This window comes from Microtus oregoni, unplaced genomic scaffold (genome assembly GCF_018167655.1).
Source record: "Microtus oregoni isolate MIOR12 unplaced genomic scaffold, Mior012 000028F_ref0000031, whole genome shotgun sequence".
NCBI lineage: Eukaryota > Metazoa > Chordata > Mammalia > Rodentia > Cricetidae > Microtus > Microtus oregoni.
In genome coordinates, this window is record NW_024543087.1 from 159,392 (window position 1) to 180,573 (window position 21,182).

At 37.9% G+C, this 21,182-nt stretch overlaps 1 protein-coding gene across 3 annotated transcripts in view; it reads left to right on the top strand.

Annotated features, from left to right (window-relative positions):
• The window catches only part of LOC121464323 (zinc finger protein 431-like), a 28,748-nt gene extending 11,708 nt beyond the window's left edge, over positions 1-17,040 (top strand). Inside the window, exons 2-5 of one of the 3 annotated variants that reach the window (XM_041677215.1) lie at positions 8,246-8,355; positions 12,629-12,755; positions 12,958-13,018; positions 14,182-17,040. In XM_041677215.1, the coding sequence (XP_041533149.1) occupies positions 8,317-8,355; positions 12,629-12,755; positions 12,958-13,018; positions 14,182-15,727 (1,773 nt within the window). In that variant the 5' untranslated portion in view covers positions 8,246-8,316 and the 3' untranslated portion in view covers positions 15,728-17,040. Of the gene's footprint in view, positions 1-8,245; positions 8,356-12,628; positions 12,756-12,957; positions 13,023-14,181 lie in introns of those variants that run through there. The other 2 variants (XM_041677216.1, XM_041677217.1) reach the window with 2 other exon arrangements.
• The last annotated feature ends 4,142 nt before the right edge of the window (positions 17,041-21,182 follow it).

Here is a 21,182-nt window from a genome sequence, read left to right on the forward strand (position 1 = left end):
ATTGTTTATCCACTCCCACAAGTTCTGAGCCACCAATAAACTGCTTCTTGCAAATAGGACTTAATTGTAGGTTGAAGGTTTTGTGGCTGGGTTGGTTTCCCAGTCCCAATACTGAAAACCTTGCCTGATTAGAGAAGGCTATTCAGACTCGTTATCCCCCTTTCCTGGGAGTCCTGACTATTGTTATTTTCATAGAGTCTAAGGAGTATCTGAACAGCTAGCTTTACTGCTTCTTTTAGAATTAGAAAGAAATGGTTCAGTCAATAAGACTTATATTACAGAGGCTGCACTGGGTTTTCATATCGACTTCTAAATGTCTCCTAATTCCAGTAGTTTTCCCCACACTCTCTCCCTTCATCCCTAAATGTAGCCTGCTTTCCCTTATTCCCATGCCCACCCATTCTCAGTCTATCCAGAAAATCCATCCTATTTCCTCTTTCCAGGGAGATCCTTGTGTTCCCCTGAGCCCTCCTTTTAATTAGCCTCTCAGGGACTATGGATTGTAGGATAAATATCTTTTACTTTACAGCTAATATCTACTTATGAGTTTATACTGTGTTTGTCTTTTTGGGTCTCAGTTATCTCACGCAGGATGATATTTTTCTTACCTATTGAAAATATTTATTTATTTATTATGTATACAGCATTCTGCCTTTATGTCTCCTTGCAGGTCAGAAGGCACCAGATCTCATTACAGATGGTTGTAAGCCTGAACATGTGGTTGCTGGAAATTGAACTTAGGCCTTCCGGAAGAGCAGCCAGTGCTCCTAACCTCTGAGCCATCTCTAAGTCCAGGATCATTTTTTTTTTCTAGTTTCATCCATTTTTCTGCAAATGATGTCCATATTTTAATAACTGAGTAATACTCTATTATATCAATACAGTACATTTTCTTTATTCATTCTTTGGTTGAGGGGCATCTAAATTGGTTCCATTTTCTGGATATTACAAATAAAGCTGCTATGAACATAGTTGAGAATGTGTCTTTTGGGTTGGATGGAGCATCCTTTGCATATGTGCCCAAGAGTGCTATAGCAGCATTTTGGGGTAGATCTATTCCCAGTTTTCTGAGGAACTGCCATTTTGATTTCCATAGTGGCTATACAAATTTGTTAAAGTTATTTTCCATATGGGAACCAGAGTGCTGTAGTTAAAGTATTGTAAATCTCATTCTATTCTGAGGATTAAGAGTTTTTCAGTCACTTGAAATTCTTAGCCCTGCTCTACTCTCCTGAAGAGAATCTTGCTGCTGTTGTTTTGTTATCTAGCCCAGGTTGGCCACCAATTTATGGCAGTTTTTATCCCAGCTTCTGAGTTCTGGGGTGCATGCCATGTACTCCTCTGAATAGTTAAAAATTACTGAGAGGTCTGAAGACCTTGGTTCACTGCTTCTTGTAGAATTAAAAGGGAAAAAGATTCAGCCAATGAGAGGTTGCAGAGACTGAGGGCATTTGTTCACATGCATTGTGCCACTCATACATTTGCAGGGGTTGATATGGAGAATTTAAAAACAGAAGGTCAACATGTGTAGAGTAATGGTAACCAAATTTGGCTGCCTATCAGGATTTTAAGAAGAGCTTACTAAAGCTTACTCAACAAGATCTGAGTTAATTTTAATCATAACGGTCAGGAGATGGAGGCTAGAAAGTGGAATTTTTTGTAGGTATTAGTAATTTGCAACTCTAGAGAGAGTTTCACAGTAGGAGGAAGTCTAAAGTGTTTCAAACTGGTGTTAGCAACTGCATAGACCAATGGATGTAGTGAATTTGGGTAACTGTAGCCACTATTGCTTTATAATATTACTTTACGCACTAAATTTTCCCCAATCATGAAGTTGACTTAGGTTGGTTCAATAATAAACTTGAGTTAGTTCTTGTATGTTTCAAAAGCGGTCACACAAGACAAGTATATTTAGATTGACTTTAGGTGCCAGCAATTATTCTATAAAGTTTATTTAATATGTATTTATGAGATCTTGAGATTGACTCATCAGATCAAAACATGTTACTGTTCACATGTAGAAACCATGGTAGAATAAAACCAAATCCTGAAAGTTGTCCATTGACCAGTACACATTAGGTATAGCATGTAACTGCACTCACACACACGTCAGATACTCATATCACACACGCCTTTCTTTCTCTCTCACACCCACATACACAAAATACATACAACATACACACAATGCATACATCACACATAAATATACATACAAATACCAACATTTACCCAAACAGAAACACAAACAAACATAGACACACAAATATACACACATCACACAAGCATATATCACACAAACCCAGATACACACTCATACACACAAAAACATATACACATATACACAAACATACACCCACAAAGAAACTTTCAAAAACCATATTGGTATTTAAAGAACACTTAGGTGGCAACTGGCAGTGAGGAACAAGTAGAGAGTGGGTTAGATAGAAATAAGGAGAATCTGGCTTGCCTCAGAAGGACAAAAGGGGGTAGGGAGGAGGCAAAAACCAGAATTACTGTCATTATTATACCAACATAAAAGGCATTTCAAACAAAGTTTGGCTTGGACAATGCCGACGTCATTTCGGAGAGTCCGCCATTTAATAAACAGACGAATATTTGTTGAAGGTGCAGATCCCCCCCCCCATTTTGTATTTCTGAATTTCCTTAGCAGAAATCAGGTATCCATGTGTGTTCCGATTTATGTTTGGGTCTTTAATTCCATTCCATTGTTTTCTTCCAATGCCATGCAGTTCTTTTATTGTTCAGGATTATTTTAAATATGTTTGTTTGTTTTTTTTTGTTATTCCATAGGAAAATAGGAACTGTCCTTTGCAGGTCTTTAAACTTGTCTGTTTTACTGCAAATACAATGAATGTAGTTTTTTTATTGTTCAAGGTTGCTTTAGCTGTTCTGTTTTTTGTTGTTGTTATTTATATGAAGCTATAAACGGTCCTTTCAAGGTCTTTAAACATTTGTGTTGGAATTTTGATGGGGATTGTTGAAACATGATTAATAAATCTCAGGGTCAGAAATTTGGGTTCAATTTGAAGATCCGAAAAAGCAAATCAGCCAGCATTGGCTCTTACCTTGACCTCAGTCTGAAATGGCAATCCTGCCTCTGGAATCTCAAAAGGAATCTACCCATCTGAGAGCTATCTCCACCCATCTTAGATTTTTCTCTAGGGCTGGGATTAAAGGTGTGTGTTACCATTACCTGGTCGAAAAGGCTAATTAGTGGAACTGTTTTACTCTCAGATCTTCAGGCAGTCTTTATTTATTAAAATACATTTGAAATGCCACTACAGGTTGTGGTGAATCTTTAGGTTGCTGTTGATAGGATAACCTTTTTACTGTGTTAATCTTACTGGTCCATGAGCATGGGAGATCTTTACATCTCCTGATATCGTCTTCAATTTCTTTCTTCAAATACCCGAAGCTTTTATCACACAAGTGTTTCAATTGCTTTGTTAGAGTTACTTGAGTGTATTTTATTATTATCATTATTTAAGGCTATTGTAAAGGGTGTTGTTTCCCTTATTGCTTTTTCAGTCTGTCATTTTTTTAGAGGAGGGTTACTCATTTTTTTTAATTACTCTTGTACCTAGTCACTTTCTTAAAATGTTTATCAGCTGGAGTTCCTTTGTTGATTTTTTTTTAAGAGTTACTTATGTACTATCATCATCTTCTAATAAGGATATTTTGACTTCTTCCTTTCCAAATTATATCCTACTGATATGTTTCAGTTGTTTATTTGCTCTAACTAAATCTTCAAGTACTCTATTTCATAGAAATAGAGAAAGTTGACAGCCTTGTCTTGTTCCAAATTTTAGTGGAATTACTTTGAGTTTGTTTCCATTTAATCTGTTCTTATCTATAAGCTTGCTTTAAATTTCCTTCATTGTGTTTATGTATGAACCTTGCATCCCTAATCTCTCCAAGACTTTTATTATGTATCATTTTTTTTCAGCATCTAGTAGGAAGAGACTTTTTTTTCAGTTTATTTTTATGATGGATTACTTTTTACTGATTTTTGTATTGCTTCTCTGGGATGAAGCCTACTCAATTGGTTTAGATAATCTTTTTCATGTGTTTTTGGAATCTGTTGGCAAGCATTTTATTGAGTATTTGTGAATATGTTCATGAGGGAAAATGATCTGTAATTCTCTTTTTATTTATCACAACACCAAAAATCTGTGCTGAATTAGGTTAATAATCTCAAGGTCATCCAGCAAGGGGCTACAACCCATTGAATACCTAAAATTGGAATTCCCAGAGTCTGTCAACCTGATTGCAAATGCCCAATTGTTAAGGACCAATCCAGAAACCTAACTTTCCACTGCCCCCTGTCTCAGGCTTAACATATCTGATGTAGCAACATCTGTTATAAGTTATCTGTAATGATTTAAAAACAAGAACCTTAATTTATGGGTATCTGTGTAATTGTGGCATCATAAAATGAATTGGATAATGTTCCTTCTGTTTCTATTTCATGGAATAATTTGAGGCGTATTGGTTTCAACTCTTCTTTGAAAAATCTGGTAAAATACAGGGCTAAAACCATCTGGCCCTGCTTTTGGGGGCGGATTTGTAATGACTTGTTGCAGGGCTGAAACCATCTGGCCCTGCTTTTGGGGGAGGGGATTTGTAATGACTTGTTGCATTTCACAGGGGCTATAGTTCTATTTAAAGTTTTATATGATATTGATTGGAGTTTGGTAAGTGGTACTTAACCAAGAAAATTATCCATTTCTTTTATAATTTGGTGGGGTACAGGTTTTTAAAATATGTAGTTATAATTCTTCAGTTTTCCTCATTGTCTGTTCTTATGCTTCCCCTTTTCAATTTTGATTTTATTAATTAGGATATTCTTTCTCTGTCTCTTAGTTTGGATAAGGGTTTGTCTGTCTTGTTGATTTTTCTCAAAGAACCAAATCCATGTTTCATTGATTCTTTGTATTTTTCTTTGTTTCTATTTTGTGAATTTTAGCCCTTAGTTTGATAGTTTCTTCCTGTCTACTCTTGTTGGGTATGCTTACTTTGTTTTGTTCTAGAGCTTTTATGTTTGCTCTTAAGTTGCTAGTATAAGGTGTCTCATTTTTTTCTGTATTTATGTAAGCCCTCAGTGCTATGAAGTTTCCTTATATCACCACTTTCATTGTGTCCCCCAAGTTTGGTTATGTTGTGTATGCATTTTCATTGAATTCTAAACAGTGTTTAATTTCCTTCCTTTATTTCTGTCTTGATCCACTTTCTTCAGTAAAGAGTTGTTCAGTTTCCATAAGTATGTAAGCTTTCTATTGTTTCTGGGTTTTTTTTTTTTAATATTGAACTGTAATCCATGGTGTTCTGATAGGATACAGGGAGTTATTTCAATTTTCTTGTTGAGACTTGTATTGTATCCAAGTATGTCATCAACTTTGGAGAAAATTACATGTGGTACTAAGAATATGTATTCTTTTTGTTTGGATGGAATGTTCTATAGTATCTGTTAGGCTCATTTGGTTTATAAAGTCTACTATCTATAATATTTCTGTTTACTTTCTGTATGGATTACCTATCTATTGTTGAGTGTAGGATATTGAAGTTTACCACTGTCAAACAATGTGTAAATTAATCTTTTTTTATGAAAGTCGGAGAGAAGAGAAGGGGGAAAGGGAGAGAAAATGGTTGCTTCTTCAGAAGAAGGACAGACACACACAGAGAGATGAGAAGAGAAGGTGTGAAATCAGGAAGGGTGAAGATTGGGGATGGGTGAAGCTTGTCTCTTAAAGGGACAGGGTACCCAGGTAGCAGGGAAGACCAACAGAATTATAACATGTCCATCTTTCTCTTATAATAAAAAGGCAAGGAGCTAGTCATTGCAGATTAAGGGGATGGAGCTGTCAAGTTCTCAAGACTGCTTCCTGCTTGTTTGTGAATGTCAGAGTCTTGGGGGACCTGAGAAAGCTAGGTGCTGGTCATGTCCTGCAATAGCTGATTACCTCACTCCTGTCCAGGATTTGTAGTGTGGAACTGTTCAGTATTTCTTGAACCTGGCAAGGTGTTAGCAGAGTAGAGAACAAGGTTAAGTTTAGGAAGAAAAAAAAATTCTTTAGGTCCTGGTAATTGAGGAGGAGGGTGTCAGGATCAGAAAATAGCAAGAGGGGTGCATCTGACCTGCTTAAGGTGAATCCTTCAATTCAGCTCCTGGGGAATTCTTTGTAAAACATAAGTTTTAGACACATAAATTGTATTAACAGCAGCATATTTGTGCCATGTGGAGAGAACTTAGGTATAGAGTTTATTTAATGAGTATTGGGAAGGCTATAAGGATAAGGAGATTATGGGGGAAAGAGATAGAGAAGGCGGAGATGGGGGAAATGGGGAAGAGAGAGAAAATTGTTGCCTCTTCAGAGAGTGAGAGAGAGGAGAGGAGAGAAGGCATGAGATCATCTTGCCTCTTTGGAAAGGGAGGGAGGTTGGGGGTTGGTGGAGCTCATCTCTTAAAGGGATAGGGTACCTAGGTAACAAGGAAGGCCAGCAGAATTATAACAGGGAGACCTTGTGTTTGGAACAAAGATATTTGTTTGTATTTTCATGAATATTTAAGAAATTTTCTTTTTAAGGGCTTCTATCATCTTCATGCAGTCTTTTTCTTATATTTCAGCTATGTTAGAATACTCAGGGCCTGCTGAACTCTTGTGGTAACATGCCTTGGCTGCTATTGATTTTATTTTTTATGCTAGGGCATCTGACTTTGGTGTGATTATGGGTCTAGGTGCTGGTTTCTGATTTCATCTTGGTTGGATGGGAGTTTTTTTTCCTGGAGTTTTTCTGTTTGGTCTCTGGAGTTTCAGAGCATGTATTGGCTGAGTGTTGCCCTTTGTCCTGGCCTTCTTGGCTGGTGTGTTCAAGGGAAAATGCTTGCTGGTGTTGGAAATTAGGGGAAGGGAAGGTCAGGAGAAATGATCTTAGGGATACAGAGGAGGCAAGGAGATGGGGGAGGGGAAGTTGCCTCTGGTGGTGTACTGCAATAATAGGGGCAACTGTGAAAATCAGATCTGGGGTAAGAGATAATGTGCTATATCTGTGGGCAGCTTAAATTGGTCTTCTGGCAGATGTGACAAGCAGTTAGGTGCTGGGATACAGATATGAGCTATGAAGGGAAGGGCAGGTGCAGATGGTTCTGGAATCATTAGGAGACATGGACAGGGGAGGATAAGCTGCAGCTGGAGTTCTTTTGCAGCCATAGAGGCAACCCTGAATATTGGGTCTTGGGTAACAGCAAGTGGGGAAGGTCCGTGGGCAGCCTACCTGGTCCCAATATCTTAATAATGATTCATCAAGTTCACAGGGATCATTTATTTGCTTCTTTATTTAGGTTTCTGTTGTTAATCTGTGAAAGACTTTTAGTTTGTTGGATAAAAAGTTACAGTATGTGGGCAGCCCATGTCACTCAACAAGTATTCTTCTTGACTTTTGTTCAGATACCAATACCCAAGTTTGGATATAATAATATTCTATTTATGTTTTAATAAATAAAGTTTGGCTGAATATCAGAAGGGCAAAACTAGGCCACTAGAGGTCAGGCAGTGGTGGCACGCACCTTTAATTCAGGATTTGGGAGTTGGAGGAAGGTGGATCTCTGTGCATTCAGGGCCACCCTGGGCTACACAAGATCAATATACAAACAAATCCAGGTGGTAGTGCCTAACACCTTTAATCCCAATAGTAGGGAGTCATACACCATTAATCTCAGCACTAGAGAGAATTTAAAATGGGAGGGAATAGAGGCTCTTGCTGCTTACTTTGCTTAGTCTGTAGTCACCTAGTCTTGATAGAGGTAAGACTTCTTTAGTGGCTTGGCTGCTTTGCTTATCTGGTTCTCAAGTTGAGCCCCAATTTCTGTCTTTTGGTTTTTATTATTCATGCTACATTGGGAGGCTCATAACTACTTGCTATTCCAGATCCAGGGGATCTGACACATTTTTTTTTTGGTGTGTCACCTGTACACACATGGAAAACATTCTCTCACACACATACAAACATGCACATAAAAATGGAGATAGACTTGTTTCCAAAAGTCTTTAAGACTTATAAAGCAATTAGAGGCAAATGGGTTGCTTTAGATATATAATGCAGACTTACACTTAATCATCAATCTTAGGAAACAAAATGTTTAATAAATGATCCTAATGGACATCATTTTCTTTATCAAAAGAGAATGAGATAGTTTTAGTAGTCAAAATTATTTTCTGCAATGTAGAAACATCAGAAGGCTTCAAGCAAATCTAATTTTGGTGGAACAATCATCTCTACCCCACCCATTTTCTATTAATGGCAAAGGAGAGAACTGGAGGAACTGGAGTGCACAGGGTGAGTGGTGGTCAATGATTTCTTTGATTCTAATTTTGGTTAGAATCTCTTAATCCTTGTTCAAAGGACCATGTTAAATTTGTAGGTCTGTCTTTGTGTCTCCTTTTATTAGTGGTACTATCTACATTGTATGATTTTTTTTTTAGTTATGATCTAGTTATATTGTTTCTCTGGAAAATGATGAACCTCCACTAGTTTTTATTTTATGAAAATTTACTATATAATATTATGAGTTCCTTGAGTTTGTTGGTTTGGAGACTTTTTGTGGAGTTTTAGTTTTCTATTCTTGATCTTAGAGGCTTGTCTCTCCTCATTTCTTCACATATCCATGTTTTCCAGTTGTTACTGGTATCAATTTTTGCATTTTCACTATTTAAGTTATTGATGTGGTTGATACATTGGTTTTGGGGTTTTTAAAACCTTCTCATATATTATTGTCTCTGTGTCTTAGCTACCTCCAGATGTCAACATGTCAGAGCCTACGGTCAGTCATCTGTGGGAACTGTTGAAAACGTGACCCCGTCAGAAGGGCTAGTTGCTATGTCTTTGAGAAACTTTGTTGATTGATGTGTGAAGGCCCACTGAGGGTGCAATATCCCTTAAAAAATGTTGGCCTGTGTTAGATAAGACAAGTGACTGAGCATGAGACAATGTCCAATTAAGTGAGAAAGCCAGGAAACACATTGCTCATGGTTTTTGCCTGCAGTTTCAGCTTGAATTTCTATCCTCAACTCCCACAATGGTAGATGGTGATCTGACAGAATCAGCCAGCTAAGTCCTTTCATAACCTGAGATGCTTTTAGTTGGAGAATTTAATCACAGCAGCAAAGAAACAAGTTAGAATAAAAATGGTACAGCAAAGGTGATTTTGTTCTTGGGCAGAACCTGGAAATGTTATCGTTTGGAACATGTGGAAGATAGCAGGACTTTGGATGGCAAAAGTTATAGAAAGCTCTATATAGAGCTTAATCAGCTGTTCTTAGTGGACCTGGAAGATAGGAGTGTTGAGAGTAATGACAGATAGTGGAGGACCAGGTCATAGGGTCCTTATTTATATAGATCAGATAGTTTTTAACGTCACAAAAAGGAAATCCCAGATGCTTCCTTCCTCCGGCCTGGTGTCTTTTGCTCCACATCACAACATTAGATATGTTTTACAAAGGAGACAGGATCTGTTCTGTAATTTACTAACAGGAACAATGTTATACTAATTGTCATCGCCAATGTTCTTTTGCCTGTCAAGGAGGAAGTCTACCTTTATCAGGGTAGCCAGAGACTCCTTCCAGGTTTTACAGAAATAAAAAGCCTCTGCTTTACCACTTCTCAGTGTCACACATTTGCCTCTGTGCCTCAGCAATGATGCTTGGGTTCAATGACTCCCAGACTCTTTACTTCCTGCCTCACACTCCTTTCATGAAAACTGGAATTGGGAGACACTATTCTATTTCCCCATTTTTGTCTTTGTCCTCTAGACATTTGTAATGAAAGCATAACCCCCTCCCCAGCCTAACCATTTTGTAAACAAATCTTTACAAAATATAAGAAGATTATTTCACAGCATTTCCCCCTTTTTTGTCTAATTAAAAGGAAGGTTTTAACTTTAAAATTGTAAAATTATATACAACAAAAGTAATTCTTAAGTAAGAATTATAGTAACACTATCTAATCTATTTTCATTTGGCAAAATTAGAGAAAGTACTTAATTGTCTTTCTTAGTGAGTCTAAAGTTTTTATCTAATTTACTTTCTATTATGACTAAGAAAGATTATAACTATTTAGTCTTCAACTCCATCAATGGCCCCAAAAAGGTGAATAATACCTAATGACAAGAACCTCAAGCTGCCTGAACAGTCACTCAAAGTTCCTTTGCAATGTTGGATATCCAGCTCTGGCCTACAACCCTAGCTTGTCTGACAGACTTTCCTGTGAAGCAGGGAATTTTGAAGGACTGTAGTACCTTGTCTTGTCAAAATCAGTAGTTACCTTTCTTGTATCCTGCTGGTCCAGTTTAGATAGTAACTCTCAGCTGATGTAAAGCATGTGTCCGCTCTCTTTTCTGGCTGTGGGATTCAGTTTCTGTTCTCCGTTTCAGCAGAGGATTTTGATTTGTGAGTCTACCCCTAAATAAATAACCATCTATTATTCTCAATTCTGAGCTAATGTGGGATTTCTTTTAAGCCATCCTTCTTCAGCCCTTCTTCTTCCCATCATCCTTAGTTTGGCTGTCTTGCCTATACTTTCTGCCTAGCTACTGGACAATCAACATTTTATTAAACCAGTTGAGTGACAAATCTTTACCATGTATAAGAGGATTATTCCACAGTAGAAGCCCGAGATATCTGGTTGCCCTGCTGTGTTTCAGTCTTGCATTGGTCCAATCTTCCTTCAGTATGTCTCAGTTACTCTCCTTTGCAATGGGAAAGAGCAGTCTGTGCTATTGTATGTTGGACAGATTTATTTAACTTGTTTTATAATACAGTCAAGAGATTGTCTTGAGTTTCAGAAAAGATTTTGGACATTTGAAGACTGTAGGGGCTGTTACAGACTATGAAGATCATTGAGGTGACTAAATGCATTTTCTTCCTAGATAACCATGAATCTATAGTGACCTGAGTCAGAATCTAGTCAAGTGAATGAAAAACTCTCAGACAGAATGATGTATTTGAACATGCATTTCTCCTTGGTGGCTTTCTTTGTGATGCCTGTGGAAACATTAGTTGGAGGAACCTTTCTGGAAGACATTTCTCATTGGGGATGTGATTTGAATATCTATAGTCTCAACCCATTTACTGTTCTTTGTTTCTACTATGTTATGATTGAAACTAATCAGCCAGCTTCCTTCTTGTGCTGTCATGACTTCACCACCATTATAGATGATATCAATAGATCACATAAGATACAACTAAAGTGATTGATATTCAATGATAAGCTATTTTGTTACCCTGATTTTATTTTAATTTTGTTGTTTTTTATTTTTCTGAAGACAAAGTTTTTCTGAGTAGCCCTTACTGTCCTGAAAGTTGCTCTGTAGACCAGACTGTCCTTAAACATAGAAATTCTCCTGACTCTTGTTTCCAAATCTGGTATTAAAGGTGGGACAACATCCCTAAGTTTTTAAAATATAATTATATATGTTTATATAATTGTATGATGGGTCTAGAGTATAGATTTTTGTTCACGTCAAACATACACTGGTTTACTGAACTGCAACCCCAACTGGAATTTTGAAATTTGGCAGAGGGTATCATTTTCTGTCCCAGGATGTCAACATTCATGACATTAATATTACCTGGGGATCTGAGTAACTGAATTACAGGTGTGTGACATTCTTCCTATTTGTTTTATTTTTTTAAATGAATATGGTGGTTTTATTGGCTGCGTACATGGATATACACAACATATGCATGTCCTCACAATAGTCAAAGGGTAGTCTTAGAACCCCTGAGCTTGGAATAATGGATAATTTGATCACTCACATATGTAGTGTCAATTGAGTACACCTATATGCAGGACTAGCAAGAGCTCTTAACTTCTGAACCATCTCTCCTACCCTGTGTTATTTATGATCAACGTTTACTTTGCTAATGTTTTCATCTGTCTATCTGTAACAGTTTAAATGCACAATTCCTTTTAATAAGATTTATTAAAGTTACAGTTTAAACTGAAGCACTTCATATTTCTGGAAGATGAATACAGAACTGGAATAAATGCATAACTCCTTGTAGGAACTTAAGTAAAAAACAAAACAAAACAAAACCCTCTAAGTTCGTCCTATTTTTTGTTTGATTGATGCTTTTTTTTCCAGGGGAGACAAGCTCTTAATATTTACTTCTTGCTGTTATGTAACTGAGTGCAGAGACTAGACTAACATTCATCTCAGAGGCAGATATACCTGCCTGTGCCTTCTGAGTACTGGAATTAATGGCATGAGCCAATACACCCAGCTTGGTTTATATTTTTTTGTAGTTAATATTTGTTCATACAGTTTCTGTGATGTGTACTCAGTGCTGTTTATCTGTTTGCTTGTCTTTCTTTGTCTGTTAATAGGCATTTCTCTTGTATCATGCTATCCATTTGAAAGGTTCAGAAATGATAGGGGTAAACCTCCTATTCAGTTTCCTTCTAAAGTGACTTAATTAAAATATTAAAATTCCCGTGTCATAGAGTAAGTGCAGGAAACACCAGAATTATAAGATTATATTGTCAAAAAAGTATACATTTACAATGTTGTCAGTGTCATGCTTTTTGTTATATAATGTATGGCATATTTTAGGATACAGTGACCTATAATGATGTGCATGTTGACTTCACCTGGGAAGAGTGGTCTTTGCTGGATCCTTCCCAGAAGAATCTATACAAAGATGTGATGCTGGAGACCTATATCAACCTCGCCGCTATAGGTAATACTGTGAATTTTCCTACATGTTTTAAAATAACAGGAAAACTATTTCTTACTTATCAATGCTTTTCTGTAATTTGGTTGAGAATGAGGAGAATGAGGTGAATAAATCAGGCATGGATCTAAGAATCACTGAAGATAGCAACTTAAATTTTTCACAGTTTCCAATAATATATCATACATTTCCTGGTGCTATATTTTAGGCTACAGATGGGAAGATCACAATATTGAAGAGCATTGTCAAAGTTCTCGAAGACATGGAAGGTAAATTTTTATATGCAAGCTGATACAAATGTGCCTCTGAAGATAATTTAATGTGTTTGGAAGTTTTTTTTTTTTAAAGCAACAGTGTTCATAAGCACAGCTCACAGGGCATTTATGATAATTAAATTCTCACAAAACACTATTCCTCAATGGCAGGTAAGTGAATTGTGTTTGCGAGTCATTCTTCTAAGAAGGAAGACAAGGAATCAATGCCTTTACAGATATCACCATTTTAATCATAGCTCCCTCAGAGCTATGCTGTAGAACTGCCAATCCATTTAGCTTCATACCTCTTATTTTACAAAAACATACACGTTGAATAGTGATAAGTGTATGTCCAAAACCCAGTAAGCAAATAGACTGCAGTAAACCTAGTGTGACTCATATAGTTGTTCTGTCTTTGAAAAGTTTAGTGAGATGTGTAGTTAGAGTCAGGAGTTAAAGTGGTTTGTTATGGAAAAACCTTAATTCCTATGCCATATGTCTGTGAGGAATAGAAAGTCAAACTCTGTGAATGCAATGTGGAAACATTTATTTGTTATTCTTCATTTAATAGGTATATTATATTACTCTGGATACACGCCATATGAGCATAGGGAAATGGAAAGAAACAATGTACCTCTCCCCACCTCAGAACAATTAGAACATATGTAATAGTCCCCAGGTTGAGTAGATTCGTTGATTGTGTGTCAAGATTACAAGTAATTAGTTTTCTAGCTTCATTGAGAATACATCAATGAACTCATTGCAAAAAAGCCCTATGAGTATTGGGAATGTGAATAATTCTCTTTGTCCTGGTTCACTTTACAAATTTAATATGACTCACAGTATAGGAAAATTTATCAATGTAAGTAGTGGAATAAAGATCTGAATTCTTCCAGTTCTCTTCAAATATGTGAAAAATCTCATAGAGAAAGTAGATGCCATAAATGTGAGCCAGTTATACCACAGGAGCCAGGCTCCTACCACCACAGGTTTCTTCAAATACACAAAACAACCCTTAATGAAGAAGAACAAAATGAGTATAAACAAAGTGATAAAAGATTAATTTCTGATTACTCTATACAATTAGACCAAATTGTAAAATTAATTCATTCAGATATAAAGATTCAACAGTGTTACGAATGTGGTAAAACTTTTACATGTGTCAATTAACCTTGCAGGCATGAAAGAAGTTATACGGGAGAGAAACCCTCTGAATATACTCAATGTGTTGAAGCCTTTGCCTATCAAAGTCATCTTCAAAGTCATAAAAGAATTCATACTGGAGAGAAACCCTATGAAGATATTCAATATGATGAAGCCTTTGCATGTCATAGTCGTCTCCAAATACATAAAGGAACACATACTGGAGAGAAATCCTATGAATGTAATCAGTGCATTAAAGGATTTGCATGTCACAGTCATCTTCAAATACATAAAAAAACACATACTGGAGAGAAACCCTATGAATGCAACCAGTGTGGTAAAACCTTTGCACGTCAAAGTTGTCTCCAAATACATAAAAGAATACATACTGGAGAGAAACCCTATGAATGTACTCAATGTGGTAAAACCTTTGCACATCCAAGTAATCTCCAAGTACATAAAAGAACACATACTGGAGACAAACCCTATGAATGTAATTTATGTGGTAAAGCCTTTATATGTCAAAGCCGTCTCCGAATCCATAAAAGAACACATACAGGAGAGAAACCGTATGAATGTAATCAATGTGGTAAAGCATTTGCATGTCATAGTTATCTTCAAATCCATAAAAGAACACATACTGGAGTGAAACCCTATGAATGTAATCAGTGTGGTAAAGGCTTTACATCTCCCAGTTATCTTCATATTCATGAAAGAACACATACTGGAGAGAAACCTTATGAATGTAATCAATGTGGTAAAGGCTTTACATGTCACAGTCAACTTCAAAATCATGAAAGAACACATACTGGAGAGAAACCATATGAATGTAATCAGTGTGGTAAAGCATTTGCATGTCATAGTCATCTTCAAATGCATAAAAGAACACATACTGGAGAGAAACCCTATGAATGTAATCAGTGTGGTAAAGCCTTTGCACAACACAATCATCTTCAAAGGCATAGAAGAACACATACCGGAGAAAAGCCCTATGAATGTAATCAATGTGGTAAAGCCTTTGCGTCTCAAAGTAATCTCCAAATACATAAAAGAACACATACTGGAGAGAAACCCTATGAATGTAATCAATGTGGTAAAGCTTTTGCACTTCAGAGTCATTATCGAAGTCATGAAAGGACACATACGGGGGAAAAACCCTATGAATGTAATCAGTGTGGTAAAGCCTTTGCACATCAGTTTCATTATCGAAGGCATGAAAGAACACATACTGGAGAGAAACCTTATGAATGTAATCATTGTGGTAAAGCTTTTGCACGTCAGTGTAGTCTCCAAATACATAAAAGAACACATACAGGAGAGAAACCCTATGAATGTAATCAATGTGGTAAAGCCTTCACTTGTCAAAGTAGTCTCCAAATACATAAAAGAATACATACTAGAGAGAAACCCTATGAATGTAGTCAATGTGGTAAAGCTTTTTCACAACATAGTAGTCTTAAAATACATAAAAGAACACATACTGGAGATAAATCCAACATATGTAATCAATGTGATAAAGCCTTTGTATCAGAAACCTTTGAAAACATAAGAAAAAAATCATGCTGCAGAGAAACCACTTAAATATAATCAGTGTTGCAAAGTTTTGCAAGTCATGGTAGTCTGTATACAAGAGTAAAAATTTAGTGTGTAATTTGTTAAAACCCCTGAACGTAAAATTAGACTTTAGGATTCTGACAAAACTCATACTGAAGGTACTCTGAATATAAGTGATTTGGTAAGATCTTTAGCCAATACATTTACATTCAGTTACACAAGATTATTTATTCCGGAGAAAAAAAACTGACAATATAAACAATCTGTTCAAGCATTATGATATTCCTCTTTATTTTGTTTACACATGAAGACTCAAATGGACAAAGGCCTATGAGTTTAATAAGATAACCCTTTTAGATTTTGTATTTCTCTTTAATTACATGAGATAATGAATCCAGGTATAAAACTTAATGGATGTGTATTGGTGCCTTTTCTGTTGCTGTGATAAAACTTCATGTCTAAGTGAACTTATGGAGTTTAATTTGGCCTTAGTTCAAGAGTGATACAGTATTGCTGTGAAGGTGTCATGGAAACAAGTGTCAGACATGACAGCTAAGGTGGGAAAGTAAGAATTTACATCCTTAATCTGCAGCATGAAGCAGAAAGTATAAACTGAATATGATGTGTAGATATAAACTCTTAGGTCAATGCCCAGTGATAAAGCAGCATTGCCTAAATCTTCTCTATAATACCACAGACTGAGAATGATTGATTTCTCTGACTTCAAGCCTACATGCTTGCTTTCTGTTACATGAACCAATTCATGATGGAGAAACACTCTGTGAGCCTTTAGGTGCCTCAACACCTATATGTTACAGGAATTACAAGAGAAAACATTCGTAAGTGAAACTTAATTTAAAGATTTGTTTTCATTTTAATTTTACTATGGCAGTGTATCTTTGTATGGTACTGCATTCTGGGTCCCAAGAAGGTTAGACCTTTAGGGCTTCTTGTAGCAGGAATTACTGGAAGTTGTCAAAAACCTAACCTTGGTGCTGGGAATAGACTTGTATTAAAGCCTCATCCATGTGTCTAGCCCTGTAAATATCTTAAAGTTTTTCTTTTTCACTTTGATATCCTTAAATAGGGAGGAACTCATACAATAGAAAAGCTCTATTCATGTAAATGATTTGGTAAAAACTTTAGACATCACAATTGTCTTCAGTTTCAAGAAAACAAAACTTGTCTTACCTCTTTTTCATTGTAACCTTGAAGTAAATAAATTATTAACTAAGTTCATTAAAGACTATTGTGTCACTTTGTGACTTCTGTTTTGCAACATTTGAAGTAGATATTAAAGTTTACTATGTGTGTAGCAAATCCATTTAATGAAGTTTATTTTGTGGCCCTTATAATCCTTCTGTGGCTTTTGTTAATCTATTGTGCTTTCACAGTGAGAGAAATTTTCTACTGCAATGCCAAGCATGTCTGAAACCATAGGGCTTTGGGAGGCAGAGACAGGAGGATTGTTGGGCATTGCTGACTGCCAGACTAGCTCCAGGTTCACTGAAAGATCCTTCCTCAGAAGACTACAGCTGAGTGATATAGGAGAACATAATCCAAAGAGGTGCACACCCACATGCACAGCAGCACACACTCACACATGCTCACACTCACACAAAGCCACAACACAGAATTTAGGAGCTAGAAAGCTGGAGAGATGGTTCTGGTGAAGAGAACTTGCTATTCTTGTGAGGGACCTAGTTCACAACTGGCTGTCACCTATTACTCTACTTCCAAGGGATCTGATGCTCTCTTTTGACACCTATAAGCCCTCGTCCACACAAGATGTACAAACATACATGCAAGCAAAACACTCACTAAATAAAAAGAAATAATTCCTTAAAATGAACATATTTTAAAAAAATAATAAACAAAAACTTTAAATTGTGGCCCAGGTTCAGAATACTGTCCAATTCAGAAATATAAAATGGAAAAGTACATATCTTAGCATTCATATAAAACACCTTATAAAACACTATTATGAGGAGCTGGAGAATTGACTTGGTAGTTAAGAGCACAATATACTCTTTCAGGAGACCCAGGTTTAGTTCCCAGCACCAAAATCGTGACTCAGAACCATCAGTAACTCCAATTCCAAGTACTGAATGGCCTCTCTGGCCTCTCAAGGTACTGTACTCACAAATGCACAAAACCACACATACAACACAATTTTAGAAATAATGTAACAAAAGTGTGTAGCCCCATCCCCTCTCTAAGGACAAATGGTTTTAGTCCTTTTAACCAAGTCTAGCAGGGCAATAGGTGTCTGGGCTGGCAGAAAATGGCTCCCTGGCATCATTGTTGTTTCTTATCCTTACAAAGACCATGGTCTGTAATAGTGAGCTTCTTTTCCCTATGATGATCTATTGCCTGACTGGATGTGGAGCAAAATACAGTTACTTTATCCCTTTCCAACCTCTAGTACAAACCATGGCCCTTATGTTCTAGATTCAACTACAAGATGCCTCTATTTGGGTACTGTGATGAATGGTTGTGTTTGTCAACTTGACACAAGCAAGAGTCATCAGAGAGGAAGGAGCCACAGTTGAGGTATGTTTCCATGAGATCCACCTGTAAGGCATTTTCTCAATTAGTTATTAATGGGAGAGGGCCCAGGCCATTGTGGGTGATGCTATCCCTAGTCTGGTGGTCCCAGGTTCTGTAAGAAAGCAGACTGAGCAAGTCAGGGGAATCAAGACAGTAAGCAGCAATCCTCTATGGCCTTGCATCAGTTCTTGCCTCCAGGGTTCTCCCCCATTTGAGTTTCTGTTCTTGACTTCCTTCCATAATAAATAGCAATGTGGAAGTGTAAGCCAAATAAACTCTTTCCTCCTCAATTTGCCCTTTGGTCATGGTGTTTATTCACAACAATAGAAACCCTGACTAAATAGGTACCTTTCCTAACCCAGGAGCCTACTCCTACCTCTGTGTTTCTTCCTCTGCCCTCGGCACAAATCCAACACAGACTCAAGCTCAAACATCTGCCTCTTCTACAATACAGTGACCAGGCAGGCAATGAATCTCCCAATCAGTATCTGAGACCTCCTCACTATATGTTCGGGAGGATAGAGGTATATGAAAACAGACTGTAAAAGAGGACATCAAACCACCAGCTGCTCACCAGATAGTGCTGCTGCCTGTCATGGACATGAAGAAGTAGCATCAGGAGTTGGCAAGTCTTCTTAAAGGATATTTGGAAAAGGGAATGTGGGACCTTCTTATCTCCCTTGTCCATGCAGGGAAAAGCAGTGAGGTACTTATCTATGTAATTTGTATAGGTAAACACCTATCCATAGTATTCACATGTGTAACATTCTGGAGATCTGTCAAATACAGAGAAGTAAGAGTGCTAGAGAATGTGCCAATCTTTTTCCTCCTCTTCACTTCCTCAAACAGGATGGGAAATAAACACACACATGATGCCGTGGTCTGGCTGCACAATGGCAGAAGAATCAGGGTTACAAGGAAATCCTTGGTTATATAAGGAGTGTGTGGTCAGAGTGTCTTAAAAAAGCCAATCCTAAGGGCTGGAGAGATGGCTCAGAGGTTAAGAGCATTGCCTGCTCTTCCAAAGGTCCTGAGTTCAATTCCCAGCAACCACATGTGGCTCACAACCATCTGTAATGGGGTCTGGTGCCCTCTTCTGGCCTGCAGGCATACAGACAGACAGAATATTGTATACATAATAAATAAATGATTTTTTAAAACAAGACATTGTAAGCTCTCCATGGCAAAGGGCCAAGAATGAGCATAAAAAAAAGAATCTGCAGAAAGAAATCTTTCTTAAACTTTGTGTCAGTCCACCTCTCTATAACAGATTGAAGCATTCTGTCTTTCAAAAAATCTCTTTAAACATGAAGGTAAACAACCTAGCATAGCTTCAAAAAGTGCCAGAAACTGACCATTTTCACCAGGCCCAACCAAGTCCAGAGCAAATAAAAGCTGAGAGTTGTACCCTGAAGGAAGAAAGCTGAGCTTGACAGAAGCCACTGAGACCACAACGGTTGCCTGGAAGCAGCAAAAAGCAGCCTACCTACCACCTGGAAAGACACTCTCCCATCTAGTGAGCTGTTGATTGCCTTGGCGGGTTACTTAGTCTAGGGTTAGTAACCCACCTAGCAGTTCAGTTATTCCAGGGTCCCAGAGAGGCACTACCTGGAAGATATGAGCTAGGAAAGAGGAAGGAGGCTAAGCGGGGGTTCTTGTCAAAGCCTCAGTTTATTAGAGACGGGGTACAACTTATATAGGGTAAAGAGTTGGGGGATGGGCACAGGGGCCTGGGCTCTTGCCGCATGGTTCACGTTGGTCACATAGTCCGAGTTGGTCACGTAGGCAGAAGGTTATCTTCGGTCAGGTCACTGTAGGCCAGGAAGTCACGAGTTGGCACACCTAACTCCCTAGATAGTTTGGAATGTGGGGTAGGTTCCACTAACAGATAGCTCTCCATAAACAGCCAATTTGGGTGTGGGGTAGGCTCTGTCAATAGAACGATTCCTAACACAATTAAGGGTGTGGGGTTCTCTGCAGACTCCCCAGGGTGACGGTTCCTATAATGATTTTAGGAGGAAATTGGCTCCTGACAGATCCCCCTTTCTTTTATAAAGACCGGCAGCTATTAAGTGGAGGGTATCAGGTCAGAGTCCAACCATGGTGTCAGATCTAAAGGAGAAGGGACTGGGACAAGGAGAGACCCTCCTCTCGAATGGTGAAGCAATTTACCTCTCCTGGGAACAGAGGGGTGCCTTATGATTCTTAGGTCGAGTGGGGACCAGGTCTTTATCCCCTTACCCGTCCTAGGATTCCCAGTATCCTGTCTTAGGTTGGGGGATTTCCTGCCACAAGTCACCCGTCCTTGGAGCTCCTCAAATGAAAGGTATCTAGCGAGATTTAAAGTAAGCAGATAACAGGGCACCCTGTCTTAGGCCATGTGGAGTGCACCCCTCGTGCCTGGTACCATGCCATTTTGAGCCGGTTTCTACAACCTCTGTATGGTGTGCTGTTCAGGTGAGGGCTCCACAATATCTCCCATCATTGGGCCCCTGCATCTATCATTAATGAAAAGGCTGTGAGGAGCTCCTCAAACAAAATATAATGATATAATTTGGGCACCAATAACTCCATCTTCCAGACAAGAAGAAAGGGCGTTTTCCAAACCCAGTATTCACCTTTTAATCTGGCCTAAGGTACATCCTCCTTCCTAAATGCCTACTCCACAATAAGATTATGAGTGCTGCCTGCCAAACATTTTTTTCCAGGGATTCCAGGACCTAAAGGGTTTGGGATGTGTAGCAAGGGTGGAAAATTGGAGAGCAGCTGAAGGTTGCTCTGTCTCTGGAGTTCTGAGGTCCTCCATGGAGCCTCGAGTGTTCAGGCGATGGTAAAGAACAGCTATGGAATCCTTTGTTATTTCATCAATATTTCATAATAAAGCGGGTTAGTTTTTTAAAGGCCCAAGGGCCAAAGGATAATAGTAGTAATA